The sequence below is a fragment of the Rhineura floridana genome, chromosome 4, assembly GCF_030035675.1.
Source record: "Rhineura floridana isolate rRhiFlo1 chromosome 4, rRhiFlo1.hap2, whole genome shotgun sequence".
Lineage (NCBI taxonomy): Eukaryota > Metazoa > Chordata > Lepidosauria > Squamata > Rhineuridae > Rhineura > Rhineura floridana.
This window is the reverse complement of record NC_084483.1, coordinates 110,710,387-110,733,572: the sequence shown is the minus strand read 5'-3', so window position 1 is coordinate 110,733,572 and position 23,186 is coordinate 110,710,387. Positions and strand designations below refer to the sequence as shown.

The 23,186-nt window shown below is 40.0% G+C and overlaps 1 protein-coding gene across 1 annotated transcript in view; it reads right to left on the bottom strand.

The window, feature by feature from the left end:
* Window positions 1-23,186, bottom strand: part of AIG1 (androgen induced 1) — a 145,499-nt gene that overhangs the window by 5,152 nt on the left and 117,161 nt on the right. The window contains exons 4-5 of the mRNA XM_061624025.1: window positions 7,923-8,038; window positions 1,385-1,548 (exon numbers count right to left, since the gene is read on the bottom strand). Of these exons, the coding sequence (XP_061480009.1) occupies window positions 1,385-1,548; window positions 7,923-8,038 (280 nt within the window). The remainder of the gene's footprint in view (window positions 1-1,384; window positions 1,549-7,922; window positions 8,039-23,186) is intronic.

Below are 23,186 nucleotides of genomic sequence, written 5' to 3'. Positions count from 1 at the left end.
TGTACAAATCAATATTTTCAAAATGCTTAAAAATAATAATCAGAAATCTGTTAGACTTCCTCTCCTTTTTTGTGTTTGTGTGGGGATCCTGCTAAACCAATAACATTACCTACTTCAATTCGCTTGGAGCAAAACTTCTTATTCAAAGCAGGGATGAACCACTTGTGTATTTTGGGAAGCCATTTTGTTCTCTGATCATCCCCACTCACCCTGGACAGATTCAGGCACTATAACAAATATTTAATCACCTGGCATTAAGTACTTCAGTTATTCTTGGAGTGGAAAATGAATGGGCTTCCTGAAAGATCTCAAGAGGCAGGTTGGCACTTTGCTTTTCCAGAGTGCACATGGGATAGCAATACAATAAAACGGACATGAAACACACATGTAAACCATGAAATACACGCTGTGTTTTATTACTGCTGCTGTTATTTTACTTACAATTGAAACTGGAGTGCTTTTTTTTTTTTAGTACACTTTGACTGAAATGCAGCAGAGCTATCAGGGGCCCGATAGCTTGCTTTCATCTGGCTTGTGGTCACCACTTGGCTAACCCTGATATCAAGTATTGGGAAATACTTTATATCTTCAAAAAGTGAGGGGGAAAAGTTTAGCTTCTTTCTACAACTTTTTAAAAATCTCCTTTGCAGAGGTATACAAGAAAGGTTGGGTACAACTGGCAAGCTATGGGTGTAACGGTGCATAATGGCCCCAGGGAGTGGATGGGGATGTACATTCCCATCTGGATCATAAGAGAGAGGGAAACCCTCATCCGTACTTTGCAGAGCTGATTGGGACTATTGAGTTTCATCCAATGGTGTTGTTTCATTCATGAAAGGCTCTTTGATCCACCAGATGCTTCAATGAATAGAAGGGTGGCGAAGGTGATTCTTCCTGATTCCCCCTTCAACCCTAATCTGCTCCAGAAGGGTGGGGGCCCTCTGGAACAGTGTGGGAAGTGGATGTTGCCTTGTCTTTCCTATAGGTAATTTCTGGATTTGCGTATGTATGTATTTATTGCTGTCTGATGATCTCAACTGATATTCAAAATGGGGCTATAATGATCAGATCCCCCCCCCATTTAAGAGAAAAAGTACATCAACACTAGAGTTTGCAAGCAACTTCATGCTCTGATTTCAGTGTAATCATTTTGTGTGGTAAGGTATTTGCATGAAACAGCAGCAGTGTGAAATAAGTGAATGCTACTGTATTAGATTAAAATGGTAGAAAACTTATATTTTGTTTGCCACAGTAATATTATATTCATGTGCAAGAACTGAACACCTCTCCACAGGAAAAAAGCATGGTGGAGTCACTCTCTGAGAACTTTACAATGCCATTAACAATATATGAACCAACCTATGTTTCTCAAAACAATACTCACATTTTTGTGTATCCCAGATGCAGTTGTTTAGGATCTCACCCAGCAAGTAGAAGATGTTAATTATTGCAGTTACAGTAGCAAAGAAGACAATTTTAGCACCTGAGCCAAGGTAGTCCAGGAGAGGGTACACCCAAACCCCTGTTACGTGATAAATCCAACAGACCCTAGCATAAAACAAAGACAGAAATAAGGAGTATTTTTTTTTAAAAAAATGAATTTTTTCTAGGAGAAAGATACTCAGAATTCAATGGGGCTTACCTCCAAGTAAGTGGCAATAGAGCTGCAGCCCTAATAACAATTGTAATGAGTTAGACCCACAGGTTCCCTTCCTCTGACTGAAGGATTATTACAACAATGGACGTATTCTTTCCAAAGAAGAAAGAAACCTTTGGATCCAACCCAATGTATGCAACTATTGTAACTCTATTTGATTTCTAATTATTATTTAGCATTCATTGTTAAATACAGGAAGCAATAAACTTAGGTAGATTCAAAGTTGTAACTTATTTATTTATATATTTATATCCAAATTGTGGATTTGCTGCTAGTCATGTGCAAGTTTTTCAAAACATCCACACAACTTCACCTTCTTCAAAGTACCAATCTGAACTTTTCCCCCATTGAACCATAATTTTTCTGTTCTGCAGATAATTGACACTGAATCCTAGCAAAACAGACTTGTGGGTAGGTAGTTCCCAGATCAGGAGAATTGGTCAACTGCCTGCTTGGATGGGGTCATACTCCCTCTGAAAGAGCAGGTTTGTAGTCTGGGGGTGCTCCTGGATCCATCTTTGTCACTAGAAGCCCAGGTGACCTCAGTGGCTAGGAGTGCATACTACCAGCTTTGGCTGGTAAGACAGCTGCGGCCATTTTTGGACTGGGATAGCTTGACCACTGTTGTGCATGCTCTGGTAATCTCCAGGTTAGATTATGGTAACGTGCTCTATGCGGGGCTGCCCTTGAGGTTGATCTGGAAGCTGCAGCTGGTGCAAAATGCAGCGGTGCGATTGCTCACTGGGGCAGGATATTGTCAACATGTTACCTTGCTGATGAAAGAATTGCACTGGCTGCACTGGCTACCAGGCCAAGTTCAAGGTTCTAGTTTTGGTGTACAAAGTCCTACATATACAGCTTGGGACCAGAATACTTGAAATATCGTCTTATCCCTTATATACCCAGTCGATCACTGCTATGCCGGTGAGGGTCTCTTGCAGATAGCATCTTATCAGGAGGTCTGTTCCACACAACATCAAAAGTGAGCCTTTAGTGTTGAGGCAACAACACTGTGGAATTCCCTCCCCTTAGATATTAGACAGGTGCCATCTCTGTTATCTTTCCAACTCCTACTTCAGACCTTCCTCTTTCAATAAGCCTTTTAAGTAGAGACCTTATCCCAGTCTGCATCTGTGCTCGAATTGCTTTTTAAGATATTTTGTTTTTAAGATGTTTTTAGAGTTTTGTCCCTTGTTTGCAGCCTTGGGCTCATTCTAGGAAGAAGGGTGGGATAGAAATTTAATAAATAAATAATAACAATAATAATAATTGGACAAGTAAAAATAACTTGTATACATCTGCCATTATTGCTGGTATGCAAGCTCCTCAGTGTATTTTTTGGGAGGTGGTGTCATGGGTAGCTACTTCTGTTTGTTGCTTATCTGAACCCAATGTAGGTATTTCATTTCCAGCAACCCAAGTGTTCCTATTTCCACTGAGTGATGCATGCCAAATGCATGTCCAAAAGATCTCTGAAGCTCACAATTGCAGTATGTATATCCCCTTTTTCAAAAAGTTAACATGGAGGTACTGCGCAAGACTGCTCTTGCACAAGACGTCTGTATTTTTTTTTAAAAAAGATATACTGCTACCTCTCTGCAAAACAATACCATCTGTCTGTTTTGCCCACTGTCTATTCTATTGGCTTGCACTGGTATTTATTTTCCCCTCCTTTTTAGCTAGCACAGGCTCAATGGAACTGCATTTCCTTCTTCTGTGCTTTTTATTTTTTTAATGGAGGGGGAAGGAGGCTGAATTAGGAGATTAAACTTTGGCATTTGCTTGCTTTTTTTCTTTTCTTTTTCTTAGTGATCCGAGTTGTGTGTGTAGGGTGGAGTGGGGTGGTGCAAAGCTCAGCTGTTGCTGTTGAGTATTTATTTGTCCATCCTAGACGAGGCTGCAGCCTTTTCACATTATCTTTAAGTGGTGGTGGAACCCATGCAGCAAGATATGAGCAGTCACATGCTGAAGAGGTGAGGCAAAAGGGCTGTTGTTGGAGAACAGTAAGGGGGCTGAGGATAAAACCCTCATCAGTCAGGGGAGGATTGGTTGCCTAATGCAGTTGCTGGGAATTAAATCAATCTTTGCTGTATTACAATGGAGGTGGAGGCAGGAAAACATCAGCCTTGCGTAAGACCACCATTATTAAAAATAATATATAATAATTAATAAATGGAAATTACTATTGCCCCTTGCCCCAACACAAAACCCTCAATTTATCCATTGTGAAATATGGTAACAGGATGGTAATACTTACTTTGGCACTCCTGTGCAGTTCAGGGGATTTTAAAAATGTGTGCATGTACAGGTACAGAAATACTTGTGGGCATGTCCAGAACATAAAAAGATAATGGAGGGAGTAGCGACTGAGGTGAGTTCAAGCTCTGTCTGCTGGTGTGGATGGCAAGTGGTGGAATAGCAATGGATATGATGACAGAAAAACCAGGACAGCATGGATATTTGTGAGCCATTTGACCAGACACACAAAAATTAGACACAAGCAACCGGTTTGTGAGAGAACACTTCTGTGTGGACAAGCCCACTATCTTTAGACTCAAATGCACTTTAGGGGTGGGGTTAATTTAGACTGAAAAAATGGCAGAGGAGAAAAGCATTAACTCCCCTGCCCTCTACCATTCAAATTTGGAGGTCTCTGCAAATGCTTCAGAGGAAAAATAAAATGATGACACATCTCCCACATCAGATGCACCTTTGCAGTAATCATAATAAAGCCAATCTAAAAAAGATGAATAAAAACTGTGCCATGATTTCAAGTACAGCACAAGGAATTCTAACACAATAATAAATTTCCTCAGCCATTTTAACCCCCAAAGCCTCATTAAATAAAAAAGGTGTATGACAGTGCACCAGGTAGGACTGTGCAAAAGAGGATTCCATGAAGGTACCACAACAGAGAAACCTCTGTTCCTAGTAGCAACAAGCCTAACTTCACAAGGCAAAGGCATGGAAAAGCAGGATCTCACCTGATTGCATGACAGACGAGACTTATAAAGAAGATACTTCCTAATTTTTTCCATAAGTATCTCATGGATATATATCTTGTAAATCTTTATAGAAGAACATTGGACCCAGACCATAACATATGAAGATAAAGAAAATAGTCTGCTGTTTTCTATTTACAGTAGGGCCCCGCTTTACGGCGCTTCACTTTACAGAGATTCGCTAATACAGCATTCTCAATTAGACTAAAGCTCCACTCATACGGCGCTTGTTCTGCTTTTACGGCGGTTTTCGGGCATCGCACGCCATTCTATTCAATGAGTTCTGCTTTACAGCGGTTTTCGCTTTACAGAGGGGGCCGGAACGTAACCCGCCGTATGAGTGGGGCCCTACTGTACAAAGTCTTGCCATTCTCTTTTTCCATTCATTGATGCCTTGTAGGAGATTCTATCACCAATGTGGTTAAAAAATCATTAATTTATGATACTTTAAGGCAAATGAACATGAACAAGAGAAACACGGTCACACTATCTATATATAATAATCTCAGGGATGTAGCCAAGTTAGTCACTTTCAGTGAAAAGAAAAGGAGTGAAGGAGAAAGAGCCTAGTGGCACTTTGACGACCAAGAGATTTATTGTGGTTGTCATGAACTGGAGCCCACCTTATCAAGTGTGTAGCAAATATTTTTATTTATTACATTCTAGAAGTTCCTGATCAGAACAATTCCTACTCAAAGTATTTTTTCTGCAAACACTTTCTACTATATAGGAAAGTTTTGCTTGGCTCACAATAAAACACATGGCATTCTGGAAAGGGGGATAAGCAAGAGAGGAAATAAGATGAAATTCCCCTAAACTAGTGCTGAACCCCTGTTAGTCATCTGTGAGAACTGAAGATGTTGGCTCTTCCAGATGGCCTGTTTATTGAGAATTCATCCAGATTTGCTTGCACAAAACATATGCACAGAGCATTTGTTCTGATCTGTGTGCAGGGAGCTTATATGACAATGAGCATTCATTATGAATGCATCGTGAGTAGCTGCACAAATAACTTTTTCATCCCCCACTTTTTCCCAGTATGCACTTGAATCCCTCCTGCAAAATACTGATATTGTGGAGGCATCATATCAACATCTGGTGATAACAGCACTGAATGGAGCCTCATTTGGGGGACGGCAAAAAGGCCACTAAGGAGACTGCAGTTAGGGAACTAAGGCGACAAGATTATATTAGTATGTGTACACAGGAAAAACAATTCAGTGGAGAGCTTGTTGCTGGTACACTCATTGCTGTGGAAGTGTGACACATATGTAGCTTTTCAGGACTGGGATCAGGAGGAACATATTTAACAGGTTGAAGGAGCAGTTGGATCTTCCCAGCACTGATTGGCCAGTTCTTGTGTTAATCATAAAGTTATTCCCCCTCTCAGAGCTGGACTGTGCAATATTCATTGGTTGTGAATTAGTACCTTGTGCCAGTCATGAAACAACTTCTGTCCTCATTCATAGCAGATTTCAAAGTGTAAAAAAAAAAAGGGGGGGGAGTGGGAGCCTTTAAAAATAAAAGACCAAACGAGATTTCAGTTGGAAAACCATCACAAACACTTTGAAAACAAAATCAAAATGGGCAACACACCCCAATCTAGAAAGGGAAGGAAGCTGAAAGCATTAATCAGGATTGGATTCACACCCTTTACATGCGTCAATATAGGAGCAAAGACGGGAAGAACAAGAGCTTGTCCCACAGCTGATGTAAGGCCAGGATTTGGCTAATCCCTACACTACACAATTGGGCTTTTCTTTAGGAACACCTACAGCATGATAATTGCAAATTATGTTTGTCATTTAAGTTTTGCATGCCTGACCCCGGAGCAACAGAACAAACAAATGGAAAGCCATTATTACCAAAGTTTAATAGGGAAAGAACAACTCAATTTAACTGCCACTTCAAGGACCCATTTCAGAACTACCTATGACTACCCAGGCTGACCTCATTTGAAACACAGAATTCGGCCCTACTTACATGAGAATTATTCATGCTATCCTTCCCCTTTCTAGACCAGCAGCATTATGAGTATTCCTGCATTGTCTGTATTACAAATGTGAGTAGGAAAAGTAGCACTGCAACCATGGAAACATTACCTGATGGCCTTTGTTAAGGAGTTCATTCTCCTTGAATACATGCTAACTCAATAATGCACAATAATGGGCTGATCAACCTTAGGCATAAAGCTTCCATACAAGATTACTTGTTATTAATTCTAATGAATGCCTCCAACATTGCGATTCCTGTCCAACCTCATTATTAGATAAGCTCAAGGGAACATGCATTAAGGCACACTTTAGAGTGCAAAGCCAGAGCCATTTTGTAGAGTCTCTACCATTTGCTGGCTTTATAAGAAAGCAGACAGTTTGGTGCTAAGTATTCCTTAGGAAGAAAGAAGAACGAAAACTAGAACTTGGGGGAAAGTATACTAAAACTAACCCTCACCCAGTTAGGCAAAATGCTATTTGAATGTAAATGCACAAAATATTTCACATTTATCATGTGGATAAAAAACCTAAATGGCTTTGGATTTACAGATTATGCTAATATCTCAGAAAGTATGGCTTTTTACATTTACAGGCTAAAAGGGCACAGATGTAAACATAACTGTCCCCAAGTATGTGAGAAATCCAGTTTCCCATTAGAGACTACACTAGAGGACACAAGGAAAAGGCAATATTTTAGTTAACTATGGCCCTAGTGTCTCTACATCAAAACAAGCATCTTGAATTATTATGACAACTTTAGAATTCTGAAAATACCTACTACAGTCCTGAAATGTCTTACTGCATGACTGATGAGTAAACATTGGTAGAAGGAACAGAATGTATAAATAAATAGAAGTGCTTTCTCCAGACCTAACACCAAACCAGCTTTTCCCATCATGCTTACTTGCAGATAATGGTCCTTCCAAACATACATGCTTAGAAGCCATGTGCTGGTCTTAGGATTTCAATTTGTAATGCAACCTAACTAGGTCTGAAAGCCAGAAAGAAGCGAGCTAACACTGAGCCATGGTGAATGAAGATGCATAAAAACTGGTCCATCTTATAGGAAAAAATGCTTACTCTTAATTTTGCTTGGTAGAAACATGTGCCTAAATAATGTCCCAGGATCCAAGGATATGTGTACGAGAGAGAAACATAGTGTCAGAAAGACCTCAGTATGGACCCAAGAGAAAGCAAGCAGTATATCAGTGGTTATGTCTGCAATGAAATAGACAATCAGATTTCAAAATGTGAAAATGTTTATCTTACCATAATATGTAGCCAACAGAAAAGGTGCACATAGCAACTAATCCACAGGTCCTACTGGGATATTCATGATGTGTTGTTCTCATCTCAATTAATATAAAAGGCAAAACAGTTGTATGCTAGGATGAAAACAAAAGGGTAGAAAACAGTTCATGCAGTTACTTTCCAAGTGTTCATTAGGAAAATTTTTATTACCAAATATTTATAGGACATTTTAGAAGTAATGAACACATTATAGCCAAACTTAACTACTTCTGTTGCTTTGATTCCAACTGAATGGTAAGGCTTAATTATTCCATTGAAATTAATGAGACTTAGCACTGTGATATTTAGCCAATAGGGCTTACTCCTTAGTGTTTAGGATTGCAGCCCTAGAAGTGCTGAACTTTACCCGCATCACATCCAGCATCTTGTTAGGATATAAAAGATTTTCAGATATATTTCTTTTTTAAGATTACATGGAAAAGGCTGCTTCGATCAACATTTTCAATAAAACACAAACAGTTAGACTATCCTCTCGCAGAGGAGGGAGAAAAACACGATTCCTGCTGAACTGTATTTTGTGGCTTCAGGTTTACAATTAATGGGGCAAAATCACCATATATCAGTTATGGTGCATTTAATGGGAAAATAACATTATATGCAAAGGGTAGAACTAGCTGTTAGAAGAAACGTGGAACTGCTACCACTCCTTTCTTTTTTCTTCCCAGAGTGGCCCTGTTTGTAACCCCAAGCCATAAACTACTGTTTAATAATCCATAGTAAACACGAATTGCCCATTATCATGTGCAGACTTAGTGCTCCTGCTTTGCTCCTCCCTTCGTTTGAGTGGATAAACAAATCATGAAATGGATAACTTAGCGTGACAGCAGAATCTAGGATTGTAGTTTGTTTTACACTAGCATAGGCTGAAATAAAGTATGATCCTAGTTTCAGATATCACGCTAAGCTACTGTATCTACTTAGCAGTTTGTTTACCTGCTCTTGAAAATGAAGGAGCAAAACAGGAATGCTCAAGCTGCATATTATCAGCATGTAGCTCCTGCTCATATGGCTTACAAAACCATAGTTTTGTGTGAATGGGACCATTAGCAAAACACATAATGTTATGTCATTGGACTGTGCATTTCCCTGCTCCCACCTCACATGCAGTGGGGATGGTAAAATGCACAGCACATTGACATCACGTCATATGTTGTATTATACCATATCCTGATTACGATTTTTCAAGAAAATTTTTTAAAAGACACACAAAATGCTTGACCAAGAAGAGGCAACAACTCAGTGTTTCTTGTAGCATTTTGTTCCTCTCAAAATATAATACATTTTGCAACTATTAGGAAACATGTCTAGTGGGAATCAGCAATATGTTATGACAGTGTCAGTCTAGCCATCTCTCCGTTCAGAAAAAAAAGTGATACTACTGCAGAAGTATTATTGGTAAAACTTTCAAGATATGAAACTGCTGTCAAGAGAACACATTTCATGAAAGGGACAATACTTTCTCTATTGTATCTATAATGGAAAAGCAGACTATCCAAAGTGGGTGTCTAGTTAATGGGAATCCATGAGTAAGCCTGAACCTCTCTGAGGACAGAATATCCTGGTAGCAGCACTCACCTTTTTATGTAGGATTATTACAGTTAACCAAGACACAGGACACACTCTAGAATAGCTGCAAGTACTTCTGTGTGGTTTGTGGGTGTTAGAATTATTTTATCTAAGTAAAGGCTAGTGTTGTAACAATGACTTGGAAAATATAATAAGAGATAACACATTAAATCAATATAGGAGGTTAATGCTTTGTGGGTATTTAGCAACATTTCCTCTTTTAATGCAATCTCCACTCTTCCACAGTGTTATGGCAGTGGAGGATACACTAAATCTGAAATAACTAGAATTGCATAGTAGATCACTCCTTTGCTCTTTGCTGCTGCTTTGACACAACACTGTACACTATAGAGTGCAACAACGGCTGCTGCTATGAACACAAATTAGCAACCACTACTGCATTGCAATTGCTAGCCATTTCCAATGGACTTGCACAAATCTCACTGAAATGAGCAGAAGTTGCACAAAAGCAATGTAGGCTAGAATATAACTCCTGTCTTTGCTAAAGGGCAAAAACCAAAATACAAAATGGGGTTGGGGGGGAACCTTTCCTGAATATTGGTCTCTCAGCGGCTTTCGATACCGTTGACCATGGTATCCTCTTGGACCGCCTGGAGAGGTTAGGTATGGGGGGCGCTGTATTACAGTGGTTCCATTCCTTCCTCTCTGGTAGGTACCAAAGAGTGGCATTGGAGGATGAGGTTTCGGATCCTTGGCCTCTCACTTGTGGGGTGCCACAGGGTTCCATCCTCTCCCCGATGCTGTTCAACATCTATATAAAGCCGCTGGGGGCAATCATCAAGATGAGGGCTGCAATGTCATCAGTATGCGGATGACACGCAGCTCTATCTCTCATTTAAATCTGCACCGAGGTTGGCTGTAGAAACCCTGTCCAAGTGCCTGGAGTTGGTGAGTGGCTGGATCGGAAGGAATAAACTGAAGCTGAACCCTGACAAAACCGAGGTACTGTTTGTGGGAAACAAGGGAAGGTTGGGGGATGTGGACCTGGTGCTCAATGGGGTACGATTGCCCCTGAAAGACCAGGTCCGCAGCCTGGGGGTCATTCTTGACTCCCAGCTGACCATGGAAGCTCAAGTCTCGGCTGTGAGCCGAGCGGCGCTGTATCAACTCCATCTGATACGGAGGCTGCGCCCCTACCTTCCCAACCATCTGCTCCCACCAGTAGTACATGCCCTGGTCACCTCTCGCCTAGACTACTGTAATGCGCTCTACGTGGGGTTACCCTTGAAAACGGTCCGGAAGCTGCAACTGGTACAGAATGCGGCGGCTCGTCTGATTAAAGGCAGCCGCCGGCAAGATCACATCACTCCAGTGCTGAAGGAGTTGCACTGGCTACCGGTTGTTTACTGGGCCCAATTCAAGGTGTTGGTTTTGACCTTTAAAACCCTACACGGTTTTAGCCCAGTCTATCTGAAGGAGCGCCTCCAGCATCGTCAGGGATGCCGCTCAACAAGATCAGCCTCAGAAGACCTTCTCTCGATCCCACCAGTTAAAACAGCTAGACTGGTGAGGACTAGAGAGAGGGCTTTTTCAATAGTGGCCCCCACCCTGTGGAACTATCTCCCAAATGATCTCCGCCATGCCCCTTCTATGATGAGCTTCCGCCGGGCCTTGAAGACCTGGCTCTTCAGGCAGGCTTTTGGGGTGGGTTAGGTTTTTATTGTTATGGTTTAAAATGTTAATGTTTTAATGTATTGTTTTTATCTTGTACGTCGCCCAGAGTGGCTGGACATCCAGCCAGATGGGCGACTAATAAATTTATTATTATTATTATTATTATTATTATTATTTATTATTATTGTTAACAGTTGCTTTCCAATATAATTGTTGCCTTACAATATTAAAGATAGAATGGGAAATTTTCTGTATTTTTTGTACTAAGGAAAACCCAGATTACAAGACAGTTAGATCACAGACCTGAAACGAGTTAATCCAAAGACACAGGGTTGGCTCACACTTCAAGGTCCATCTCTTTATGACTTGCATCTGAATGTGCAAAGTCACCCCACTGAAAAAGCATTACATTTGAGGTGACAAGATAACATGAAAGATCAAATTACAATAATCAAATGTTGATGACATGCATGAGTGAACCTTAGCCCCAATGCATGCATTACATCAATTGCCTCTTCTCCCGATATCTTTTGCTGCTCCACTAATGAATGAAATCATGCAGATTGGTCGGTTCAGTGTTGTACTTTACTAATGTATTAATCAGCCCACAGATTAAGACTATTTGCTTTCAACTTTACACATTGGCTTGGGCAAAGTGGTGTATTCAAAAGGAAGGTCACCTGGAGAATCAAAGAGCACTTCCACAAATCATGGTGTCTGCTGTGACTCGAGTCCACTGGTGACCAGGACACTGAGTCAGAGTCTACAGTGTCACCATCCAATAAGCCAGCACCTAAAGACTGGGTTTCTGGCTCTGAGCCTGATGCTGGTGATCAGTGGTCCACTGAAGCCAATGTTAGTAGATAGGAGCCTGCTGAACTAGATCTCACATCACCAGGGACCATAGAACCAGAGCCAGGACTCTTACAGGCACCCTTACTTTCTTTGCACTTTAGGAACTAAGTAACCAAGTGCCTCCCACACTACCTTGCCAGTCCAATGTTACAGAAAGCACACCAGGCCATGCAGCACAGAAGAAGTGCCTATCTTCAAGCCAGGGGGTTGGCCCTTAAAGAGGTTGTTCTCCAGAAGGGGGCAAAGCTAGGCGAGGTGGTCTGGAGGCAGCTCAAAGAGGCCTCAGTACACTTCCAACACTTTTAAGAGCAAAGATACTCACTAGGAGCTGTCCTTGGTGTTGCTAAAACTCACCTGCCTTGTCTGTGGGCTCCTCCACGGGATCAGAACAGGGCACTGCCAGTGTGGTGTAGTGGTCAGAGTGTCAGACTAGGACCAGGAAGGACCAGGTTCAAATCCCAACCCAGCCATTAGGTTCACTGGTGACCTTGGGAAAGTCACTACGGGCCTCCTCAGTTTCTATCAGCCCTGCACCATGCAGGGAGTGGTGTGTGTGTTTCAGTCCTTTCTTCCCACAGTAATCACAACAAAATTACCCACATGCTGCAATTAGCAATAATAATAAAAAAGATGCTCCCACTGGCAACAATGGGAGTTTTTTTCTCTTTTGGCTAGCTGCCATAGGAAGAAGACAAGTGTGGTTTTGAACGTGATCATAGCAGGGAGGGGAGAGATAGGCTCTAGGGAGAAGCTCCTTAATAGAGCCAGTGAGTTAAACATTATATTCATATTTAAGTGTTTAAGGTACCTGTTGAAGACTGCTTCTGTTCATAGGTGATATAAAGACTGCATTAATGTTTAGTGCAGCCATAACAGCCACTTTCCATTTGGGTCAATCAATTTAAAAACTAGTATCTTGACAATGATAAAATTACACAGGGGAGATAACTCTTTTTCAACCGGAGGGCAATCGTCCACAGGCAAAATGCCAGTCGTGGTGGGGCGGGGGGACAGAGGCAAAAGCAGATGGAGCAATAAATGTAAGTTTTACCTTTGTACAATACTCTACTTTCTATGCACGCTCACAAATCTCTCTCTATCCTCCATCCAGGCAAGCAAGAATCATGACCAACGTTCAAGGGCACATTCCACTCATGAAAAACCACTCAAAGAAGATTTGGGCAGGTGTGGGGATCTGGATGTGGCTAGTGGGCCAGATCTTTATCTCCACACACCCCAAGGGGCCATGTTTGACAGGTACGCAGGATTGCTTACCTCTCAGTCACTTGATGTCACAATAATGTCAGGTAGCCCATTTTGTCTGTGGAGTTTAAAATCAAGCTGCACAGGCAAAGAAGGTGTGTATGCTTCCCTAGTGCTGACAACCAGCTGATTGATGGTGTCTGCACCACCCCTTTCGTCCAAGCTCCACTTTTACCTGCTCTGCACCTGACATCCTATATGACATCAGGTGTAGGACAGGTGGGCATGGCTTGGCTAAAACAGTCTGGTGGGCCTGATTAGATCAGTGGGTCAGAGGTTTCCTATCCCTGATGTAAAGCAAGGCTGGGGAGGGAGTGTGGCCTGATACAGAGGTCTGGAGGGCTTCATTTGGCCCCTGGGCCTGAGTTTCCCCACTACTGAACTACACCTTCAGTTGTTCACAACTACACTGTGAGGTTCTAAAGGCATGTTTCTATTACCTGCAAAAACACTTTGTGTGTACTTGGAGACATGCAGAGATACAGAAGAAAAATCAAATCAACACATTTAAATCTATGCCCGTTTTTAAACGGATCCATACTTTTAACTTATGTTATATATCCAAACAAAAAGTAACGAGAATGGGATCACAGGTATTATTAAGTGGTGATAGCAGAATTTTTGAAATTGAGGTTTTGAAAACAAAGCAGGGAAGCCCCAGCCCCAGCCCCTAGCCCAGTAGAATCACTCCTCCATTTCAGATGACCTTTTCTTCCTATTTGAAGAGCTGTTGGTATATCAGAATTAGTGTACAAATTCAGAACGTTGACAGAAGCCAAACTGCTTCCTTCAAGACATAATAGCTCTTGACAAGCCCTGACAATATCTGTTCCCTCACTCTGACCTCACCAATTGTGTAATGACTCACAAAACTCTGTGATAAACAGTACTTAACATTATCTTCTGATGGAATCTGCATTCTGCCCACTTAACACTGATGGAATCTGCATTCTGCCCACTTAACAAACACTTCTTTGAAAAATGGCACCCTAACTGCAGTAGATAAGCTGAAAGGCCATTGATGGTGTCTGCTTATTAAATTCTGCTTCAGGTTCTGAAAGGGTGTTAGTCACTGATTCAAACTATTCATGAACAGCTCTTCAGTTATGGCAGCCTCCTAATATCCCAGGATCTGATCGTTATGAGACTTAAAGATCGAATGCTTCAGAGAACAGACTATCTCTTCTGGCAAAATGAGGGTAGGAGAGGAGAGAAATTAACAGTTACTGCATTTCACATACTATTTTGTTTTTTGCCCCAGTATGTATAGCCATTGGCACTTTCCAAGTGCAATTGCCAGGAGTTGTGCTTATTAGAAAGACGAAAATTGGTGTCATTCAGTGCTGTTGCTACGGAAGCCATGGAGGAGAGATAGCATTATCTCACATTTTAGGAACTTCATCTTATCTGCAAGGAGACATCTGTGTATAACAGCATGTACATAGTTGGCTGCTGCACGTGAGGGTCTCTGGATCATGGCCACAGCATATGATACACACATCTACAGCATATGATACACACATCTACATCTATATCTAAATCTTTTAGTAGTAATTTGTAATATGTAGCTCTAAGTTTTAAGTTTTTGTTTCTTAAACTACAAAAAACCCAAATAAGTGAATTTCACATCACTATGATCAGCAGTGCTAATTCTAAATTTATTTTCAATGATATCTAAAGTGTTATTTAAACAGCATCCTCTCCAGTTAAAAAGAACAATAATGTAAGGTCTTATGAATTAATGCATTGTTAATCCTGCCTGATCTATTACAGATCCTGCCTGATGTATTACAGTGTCTTTACTCTAGAGAGCAACAAGCTTGTATTAATTTCATTTTGCTATTGTTTATGCTAAAATGAATGTTATTTTGATTGATCAGTAAAAACCTACAAGCACTAATATATGCAATTAAGCCTACCACAGAGACATTTTAAAATCTATGCCCTGAAACTTCAAAGGCTGACTTAAACCATCATGTTTGACTTACAAGAGTGGTTATAATACTGCTTCATGTAAAAAGCATTAAGCTAATGCTGGATCAAGCTACATTGCCAAACATGCTCCAGCGTGATTAATCAAAAATATTTCAGAAACCAATTGCCTCCAAGATGTTATAGATTTTTTGTCATGACACATTTTCCTTATGAGATGCTGCAATGCTTGGGTCTCAGATATGCTAGCATGTATTTTTTTTAGTGACTAACCCTTAATCCATCTTCTTGGCTTCCTGCCATTGGTGCACTGACATCTGCAACTGCTCATGTCTGACAGTCTCATGTATGAGCTATGTGGCTTCAAAGCTGGACAAGATTAATACAAGAGACGTTGTATACTTTGAGCATAAATTGAAAGCAGATACATAACAAGGGCAGATTTTGAGAGGGTGGCATTACAAGTGGCTTCATGTAAAATTACACATCTCTCTCTCTCTCTCTCTAGGTAAGAAAGATTTTAGCATTTAGTAGTATATTAGATCAAGGAATTAAATGCCTAGAATTAAAAGTACTCTTGGGACATTATGTAATTTGTTGTGTCAAACACATAATGATGACACATTTTCTGGGAGCATTTCTCCTCTGTGTCATTCATCTGTACTTCCATACTGTTACTCTGCTTTGTGAATACATTTACACCTTTTGCACTGTGGCAGCTGAACACACCCTTAAGATACAAGAACCTGTATTTCTGTGAAGTCCATATCTTTGCACAATATGCAAAAATATCATTGATTGGTTGTCCAGTGCTTGTTTCTCTGCAATCCTCCTCTGAAGTAAGGAAACAAAACCATTTGACAGATGAAGATTTCAAGCAACAGATGGGACACCCAGCACCATCTTGTAAGATCCAGCAGGCATGACAACCATTCACATCAATGGAATGATTTCTGCACTTTGTTTCATAAAAGTGCTTTGACAATATGACAGCCCAGCCACAATTCCATAATTATTTATAAGTATCTCCAATATGTCCAAGATGATTGCATCACTGGATATCTATGGTAAAATAAGAATGGAGTCCAGCCCTCAACAATTCCTAGTCTATAACCTCTGGACTGTTTATTGCAGCCAATGGTAACAGATACACACATAGTTGCCAGTGCCAGCATTTCTTTTTTTTTTAATTCTCCATTTTTCTTGGTAACATAAAACACTATACACATCAGTAGGTATTTTTTGTAATATATATCTTCTTTTTTTAAAAATAGATGTTTTTAAAACTTTAAAAATGTTTTTAAAGATGTTTTGTTTTAATATGTTTTTAATGGTTGTTTTGTTTAAAGTCTGTTTTTATGATGTGTTAAAGTGTTTTTAGTGCTTTTGTTTGCTGTGCTGGGGTCTTACTGGGAGAAAGGACAGGATATAAATCTAATAAAATAAATATGTCTTGTGAATCATAAAAAAAGCAAAGCATGGTTTAATTAACCCTGGATGAGGAACTGGTAGGTAGCTTATAATTAATATTTTCAATATTATTTATTTATTTAGACCATTTATATACCTCTTATATTTAAACAAAACTCTAAGCAATCTACAACATAAGTCTAAATATCTTAAAACAGCAGATACAAAAAAACACTATCGATAAAATACAATTAGCTGAACAAAACATCCTCTTTAGTATCAACATATAGTATGAACATTGCATATAAATTTAAGTACAAGAAATACCAGAAAAAAATCTTAACACAGTAGACTAAGCAAAATATTCCCTAGACTTCAAGGGGAAAAAATCAAGTTAAAAAAACAAGCTTATTTTTAAACATCATAGATTAAACAAAATCAGCTCATTTCTTAATCACAATGTAATAAAAAGCAAAACAATTAGAACAGCCACCCCCCTTTATAACAGAATTTTATTTAACTATAGTTGAAAACTACTTAGTTTACTCCAACACATCCTTACAAGATCAACACACTCATGCTCAAACATATCAACATTCTAAACCAACACACTCAAGCTTACTATTTTAGCACACCTCAAATGACACTCTACAAGCACTCACATAATTCAACCTAAAAACAGCACACTCACATATCCATACCATGGGAACCACCATGAGAACCACTCAAATCTACATACAAATAATTGCACACACACACTCTGAATAAAACATTGATACCAAACACTCCCCCTTGTCTCTCACTCAAGGGGGCAGAAACTATTCCCACCAGGCTTTAACCTGGGGGGTATAGAACCACTTTTTCCAGCATAGTAGGCAATGACACTTCCCTCACCTCTCAACGAAGGAACAAAAACCATTCAAGTATCAAATTTTTACCCTAAAGAGGGGCAGGCTTTCAATCACAACAACTTGTAGGTTTGCCCGTCTCTCTCCAGTATTTGTGGTGATGATTTTTCTTGGTGGGGGACGAATTCCAAACTGTCTCCAAGAGCAACACTAAGTGTGCACTTAGCATCACACTCTGCGTGAGGCTGAGGAGCATGCTGAGGCATTGTCACAGGCAGCCCCTCCCCTTTATATACCTGGAGCAGAAGAAAATATGGTAAAGTTGTGGGCAAATGGCAACAGCTGCAGCAGCACACAGAGTCCTTCCAAACACACACCATATTTATGGCCAATCTGTAAACAAACAGGACACTTCCCCAATTTAGATTCAGACCATGCATGTCACATTATTCTGATATCTATGAATTTACACCTCTTCAAAGAAAAAATGCCTGTTATTCATTTTTACACATTGTTATACTTAAAAAAATATTTTCAAAATAAACTACACTTACAATACAGTCCTATACGTATTTGCTTAGAGGCAAGTCCTAATTTGTTCTATTAGGCTTACTCTCGGATAACTGGGTATTGGATTACAGCCTCAATAGAACTTACTTCTCAGTAGACATGGATAGATTTGCACTCTTAGGCTGCCATTCTATGGGAGTACCTGGGAATAACCTCCATTTAATTCAGTAGGCCTTATTTCTGAGTAGACCATGTATAAGATTATACTGTTAACAACTTCATACTAAGTCCAGTAATTTCAAATCGCTCTTCTTCCATTATCCATATTGGTTCCATCTTCCATCTTCCGTCTTTACGGACCTAATAATCTTGCTGTCATAGTCATATAATAAGAGTCTGATAGGAATTTCCTTTATCACAGATATTTTCTTGCCATCAATTCCGAACGTATCACTTAAGTATTGTTGCAAAGCCGCATCTCTGTTCCTCTTTTTTACATGATACACTAGCACATCTCTTGAAGATTTTTCCGTTGACACAAAACAGGGATTTATTCTGTTAACTTTCTCCATTTCAAGTTCCATCAAGTCCTTCCAGTCCAGGAATTTTTTTGAACCGATAATATCTTTATCTCCAATCTCTTCAATTCCTTCAGGGACAGCGCTGAGTTCCAAACCATAATATTTGTCTCCAGGATCCATCACAGCCAGGAAATCCAAATCTTTTTCCATATCCATATTTAATCCAATCTCCATAGTTTGAACCTTGGCTTTGATTTCTCTTTCATCCTTTTTTGGTTTTCCAGATCTATCTTTATTCTCCTTTCTCATAGAATCCTGAATTTCTTTCAGCTCCTGTCTCATTTCGTCAAATTCAATTCTCCACGCTTGACAATCATTTCTCAGTTCTTGTTTTATTGACTTAATCCCATCCATTATTTTCTGAAACATGTCTAAAGATAAAGTCCCTTCTTGTACATCCATGATCTTCTTAATTGTCATTCTTAAAGCCAAAGGAACAAAACTCCTTCAATTTTCAATGTCCCAAGCAAAGAGCATTTTATTTCTTTATCCAGTTACAAAGGAGTTAATCTTTCAAACCAACTAGCGTCACACTCTAGACAGCCCTTATCTCTTATATGCCCAGAAGTGCAAAAACAGCTTTAGTTCACAGCGTCCAAATAACTAGTAGCAGAGAGAATGAGCAGATTCGTCAAAAAAAAAGTAGATCAGAAAAAATACTCCCAGACATATATTACACAAAAGTCTTATAAATCAAAATGATTTCTCTTTTCTCTTCCAATCAGAAACCCCCCATCCGTTGTAATCTTTATAATGCTATTTTCCATGTCATCTTTTTGCAATAAGAAAAAAGATAGGCTATTTTTATATTCTTCCCCCTTAGTTCCGTGAGTAAAAAAAAAGGAAAGTTTTGGCTTACCCAGGTTTTCTTAATTGCTGTTCCTTTGACAAATCTCTTTAACTGTATAGATAAGAAAGTGATAAGCATAGACAGGAGAATGCTTGCCTGTTACTCCGTGTTTCTTTAAAGAAAAAAAAACGGATCACTTTTTCAGCTGAGCTAGCTAAAAATCCTCGCTCTGTCCGAGCTGCTGGGAGACCTTCTTTCACAGACAATTCTGACGAATTCCAGTCTCCAACAATCACAACAAAGCTATGTGGGAAATCTCACGTTTCTTCCTTATCCGGAAGAAATTATCCTCAATCAAAAAAGACCCTTCTGACTGGATTTAAGGCTGAAAAAGTTTCATCCAAGACAGGAGCCCGTCTCAGAGGCTGCACAGGCGGAGGGATCCTCCTGGGAAGTCCGCTTAAATGCAAGTGTGATGGGTAACAGTTGCTCATTATTAGCTGGATCTGGTAGTGATACAGATATTATGACCTTGGTGCTCCTTTGATATCATTTCCCTATAGCCCAAGTTTATAGGTTAAATTAGGGCTAAACTAGATGCAATGTTTGTCACATAGTTTGCCCTTGCACTGTTGCTTTTTAGAAGAAATACCTGCGACCAGGGAACAGAGCCAGGACAGGACTGATTCCAAATGGCACCAGAATGAGAGTAAAGAGTTAAAGCTGCCCCTCCCTCCAACTACAGTCCTGATCTGGCCTCCCCCCCCCTTTATATTCTAAAGTAACAGCTATGCAAGGGTGAACGCCATTTTTTTTTTTAAACAAAAAGTCACATCCAGTTTGGGCTCTCAGTTGATATTTCCTAGAAGTGTCCACTAACTGGCGCTGTTGCAACAAATGGGAAAAGGGCCAACAGTGTCAACACCATGTTCTACTATACCTGTCACCACTGGACGTGGCTGAATTTGATGCTGCTTCTGGTTTTGATTTTATAGGTCTTCCAGAACTTTTTGATATGTAATGTTGCGATACATGATTATGCTTGCACAGCTTTTAAGAATGCCAAGAGTGGAGTGTCATCAATGATCCATCATTCCCTCAACACAATCCACAATATTTCTTTTCTTTTTAACTAGCAAAATACTTGTCAATATGATGGGTGGTGTTACGTAGACAGCTTGTAAATTGCAACAGATACAGTCTGCCTTACTCCGAGACAGTTAGGCAGACTTTGTTCTCAACACAGCAGTGCCCCCAGGTACAGAGATTTATATTTCTGCCAGAAAGGGGCAACTGTTCACTTGTATGGAAGAAAGCAAAGGAGTCCACATAGAAAAAGCACTGGGGTGGACCTAAATCTAATAACTGCAGGGGTCAGCAGTGATGTGCTGCTGTCGCTTTCTGCAAAAGCCCAGCTGGCTAGAAACTATTCTCCATCTTTCTCTGTCTCGCCCTCACTCCCCCATCCCATTCCCCATAAGAGTAATGGAGGCGTAATCTCTCCCTCTTCATATTGTTACCTTTCAGAAGGCAGCATCTCATGTCAAAGCACAGCTCAAGGGTAAACATACGTCTATTGCCTGAATTCTTTGCATACCACAGGACTCTGGGAAGGGACAGGTGGGTGGGTTTGGCTAAGTAAGCTAAGCTAAAATTTATGAACTCTTGCCCCTTCTGACCCTACCTAGGTCTACATAGTCTTAGTCTCTGATTCTTGGCAACTCCTGAGTTTGACAGCTGCAGGGCATGGTCAGAAGCCACACGATGAAGCCATCTTGCTGAAGCTAAGCAGGTCTGTGAGTCCATCTGGAAACCGCTTGCATGCCACCTTGAGTTCCATGATTACAGTATATATGTTGTTGTTATGTGCCTTCAAGTCAGTTACGACTTATGGTGACCCTATGAATCATTGACCTTCAAGAGCATCTGTCATGAACCACCCTGCTCAGATCTTGTAAGTTTAGGTCTGTGGCTTCCTTTATGGAATCAATCCATCTCTTGTTTGGCCTTCCTGTTTTTCTACTCCCTGCTGTTTTTCCCAGCATTATCGTATTTTCTAGTGAATCATGTCTTCTCATTATGTGTCCAAAGTATGATAGCCTCAGTTTCATCATTTTAGCTTCTAGTGACAGTTCTGGTTTAATTTGTTCTAACACCCAATTATTTGCCTTTTTCGCAGTCCATGGTATGTGCAAAGCTCTCCTCCAACACCACATTTCAAATAAGTTGATTTTTCTCTTACCCGCTTTTTTCACTGTCCAACTTTCACATCCATACATAGAGATCCGGAATACCATGGTCTGAATGATCCTGACTTTAGAGTTCAGTAATACATCTTTGCATTTGAGGACCTTTTCTAGTTCTCTCATAGCTGTCTTCCCCAGTCCTAGCCTTCTTCTGATTTCTTGACTATTGTCTCCATTTTGGTTAATGACTGCGCCGAGGTTTGATAATCCTTGACAAGTTCAATGTCCTCATTGCCAACTTTAAAGTTACATAAATCTTCTGTTGTCATTACTTTAGTCTTTTTGACGTTCAGCTGTAGTCCTGCTTTTGTGCTTTCTTCTTTAACTTTCATCAGCATTCGTTTCAAATCATTACTGGTATCTGCTAGTAGTATGGTATTGTCTGCATATCTTAAATTACTGATTACCCTCCAATTTTCACACCTTCTTCATCTTGGTCCAGTCCCGCTTTCTGTATGATATGTTCTGCATATAGATTAAATAAATAGGGGATAAAATACCTAACACCCTTTCTGATGGGGAACCAATCGGTTTCTCCATATTCGGTCCTTATCAGTATATATAAGGGCACTAAATATTGATATTCTTTCATGTATTGAAATAATTTATTTATCACCTTCCATTTCAAAAAGAAAAAAACTAGGTGGTTTACAGACTAATAAAGCAACAGCAAAATATCACAATAAAACCAGCTCAGTAAAACAAAGTTAAAATCTCAGTCACAGTAATTAGGAGCACTTGGAGCCGGTATTAATGGTCAGGAAAATGCCCATGTTAAACAGGCATGTTTTCACTTGTCATGAGAAACAGTCAGAACCTGCCTGATCTCCATGGGGAGATCATTCCACGGGAGGCCCATGAAGAAAACCTTCCTCCACACAACTAAGATGCACATATGTAGGTCATGGCACAGTTAATAGGGCCTCCACAGATTTCAAGACTTAAAATGTTTGTGAATTTTGGAAAGATAAACCCTGCTCTTCTTTCAAGCATGGTAAAATGACTTTATATGATTACCAGATGGTGGTCTATCCCATCACTTTTCAGGCCAGACTAGACTCTGTAATTAACTATTCTCTCTAGCTCCCAATGAGTTTGCCTAAAGGAAAGCAGGAGTCACCACATGAAGGAAACGTTTTAGGAACACAGTGCAATGCAGAGCTCATGGCTGAGATGTGTGCTTGTTTTTTGGTGGTATGATCACAGGAACTGCATTGTCTCCTTATCACTTAATAGGGCTTGAGCACTAAACACACAATTGAGCCTAGAAGCGGCCTTTTGACTGAAATTCCCTATACATTTCTACCATATTTAAATTGCTATAACATGATGACACCCATATTCATTATAACACAGAACATTTTCTGATATATACTACTATGCAATTGCAATATTATCCAATCATCTCCATTCACATGGTAATTAATCCCATCTCATACATAGTTCAAACTGGTGCAAAGCTTACAGAACCAAGATAATGGATGCCTTTCCTTCTCTTGAAAAGATGGGCTTCTTTATAACTAATATGGATGACATTTCTGTTAAAGGAGACAGTGTGGTGACATACTAAATCCTACAGTTGTCTT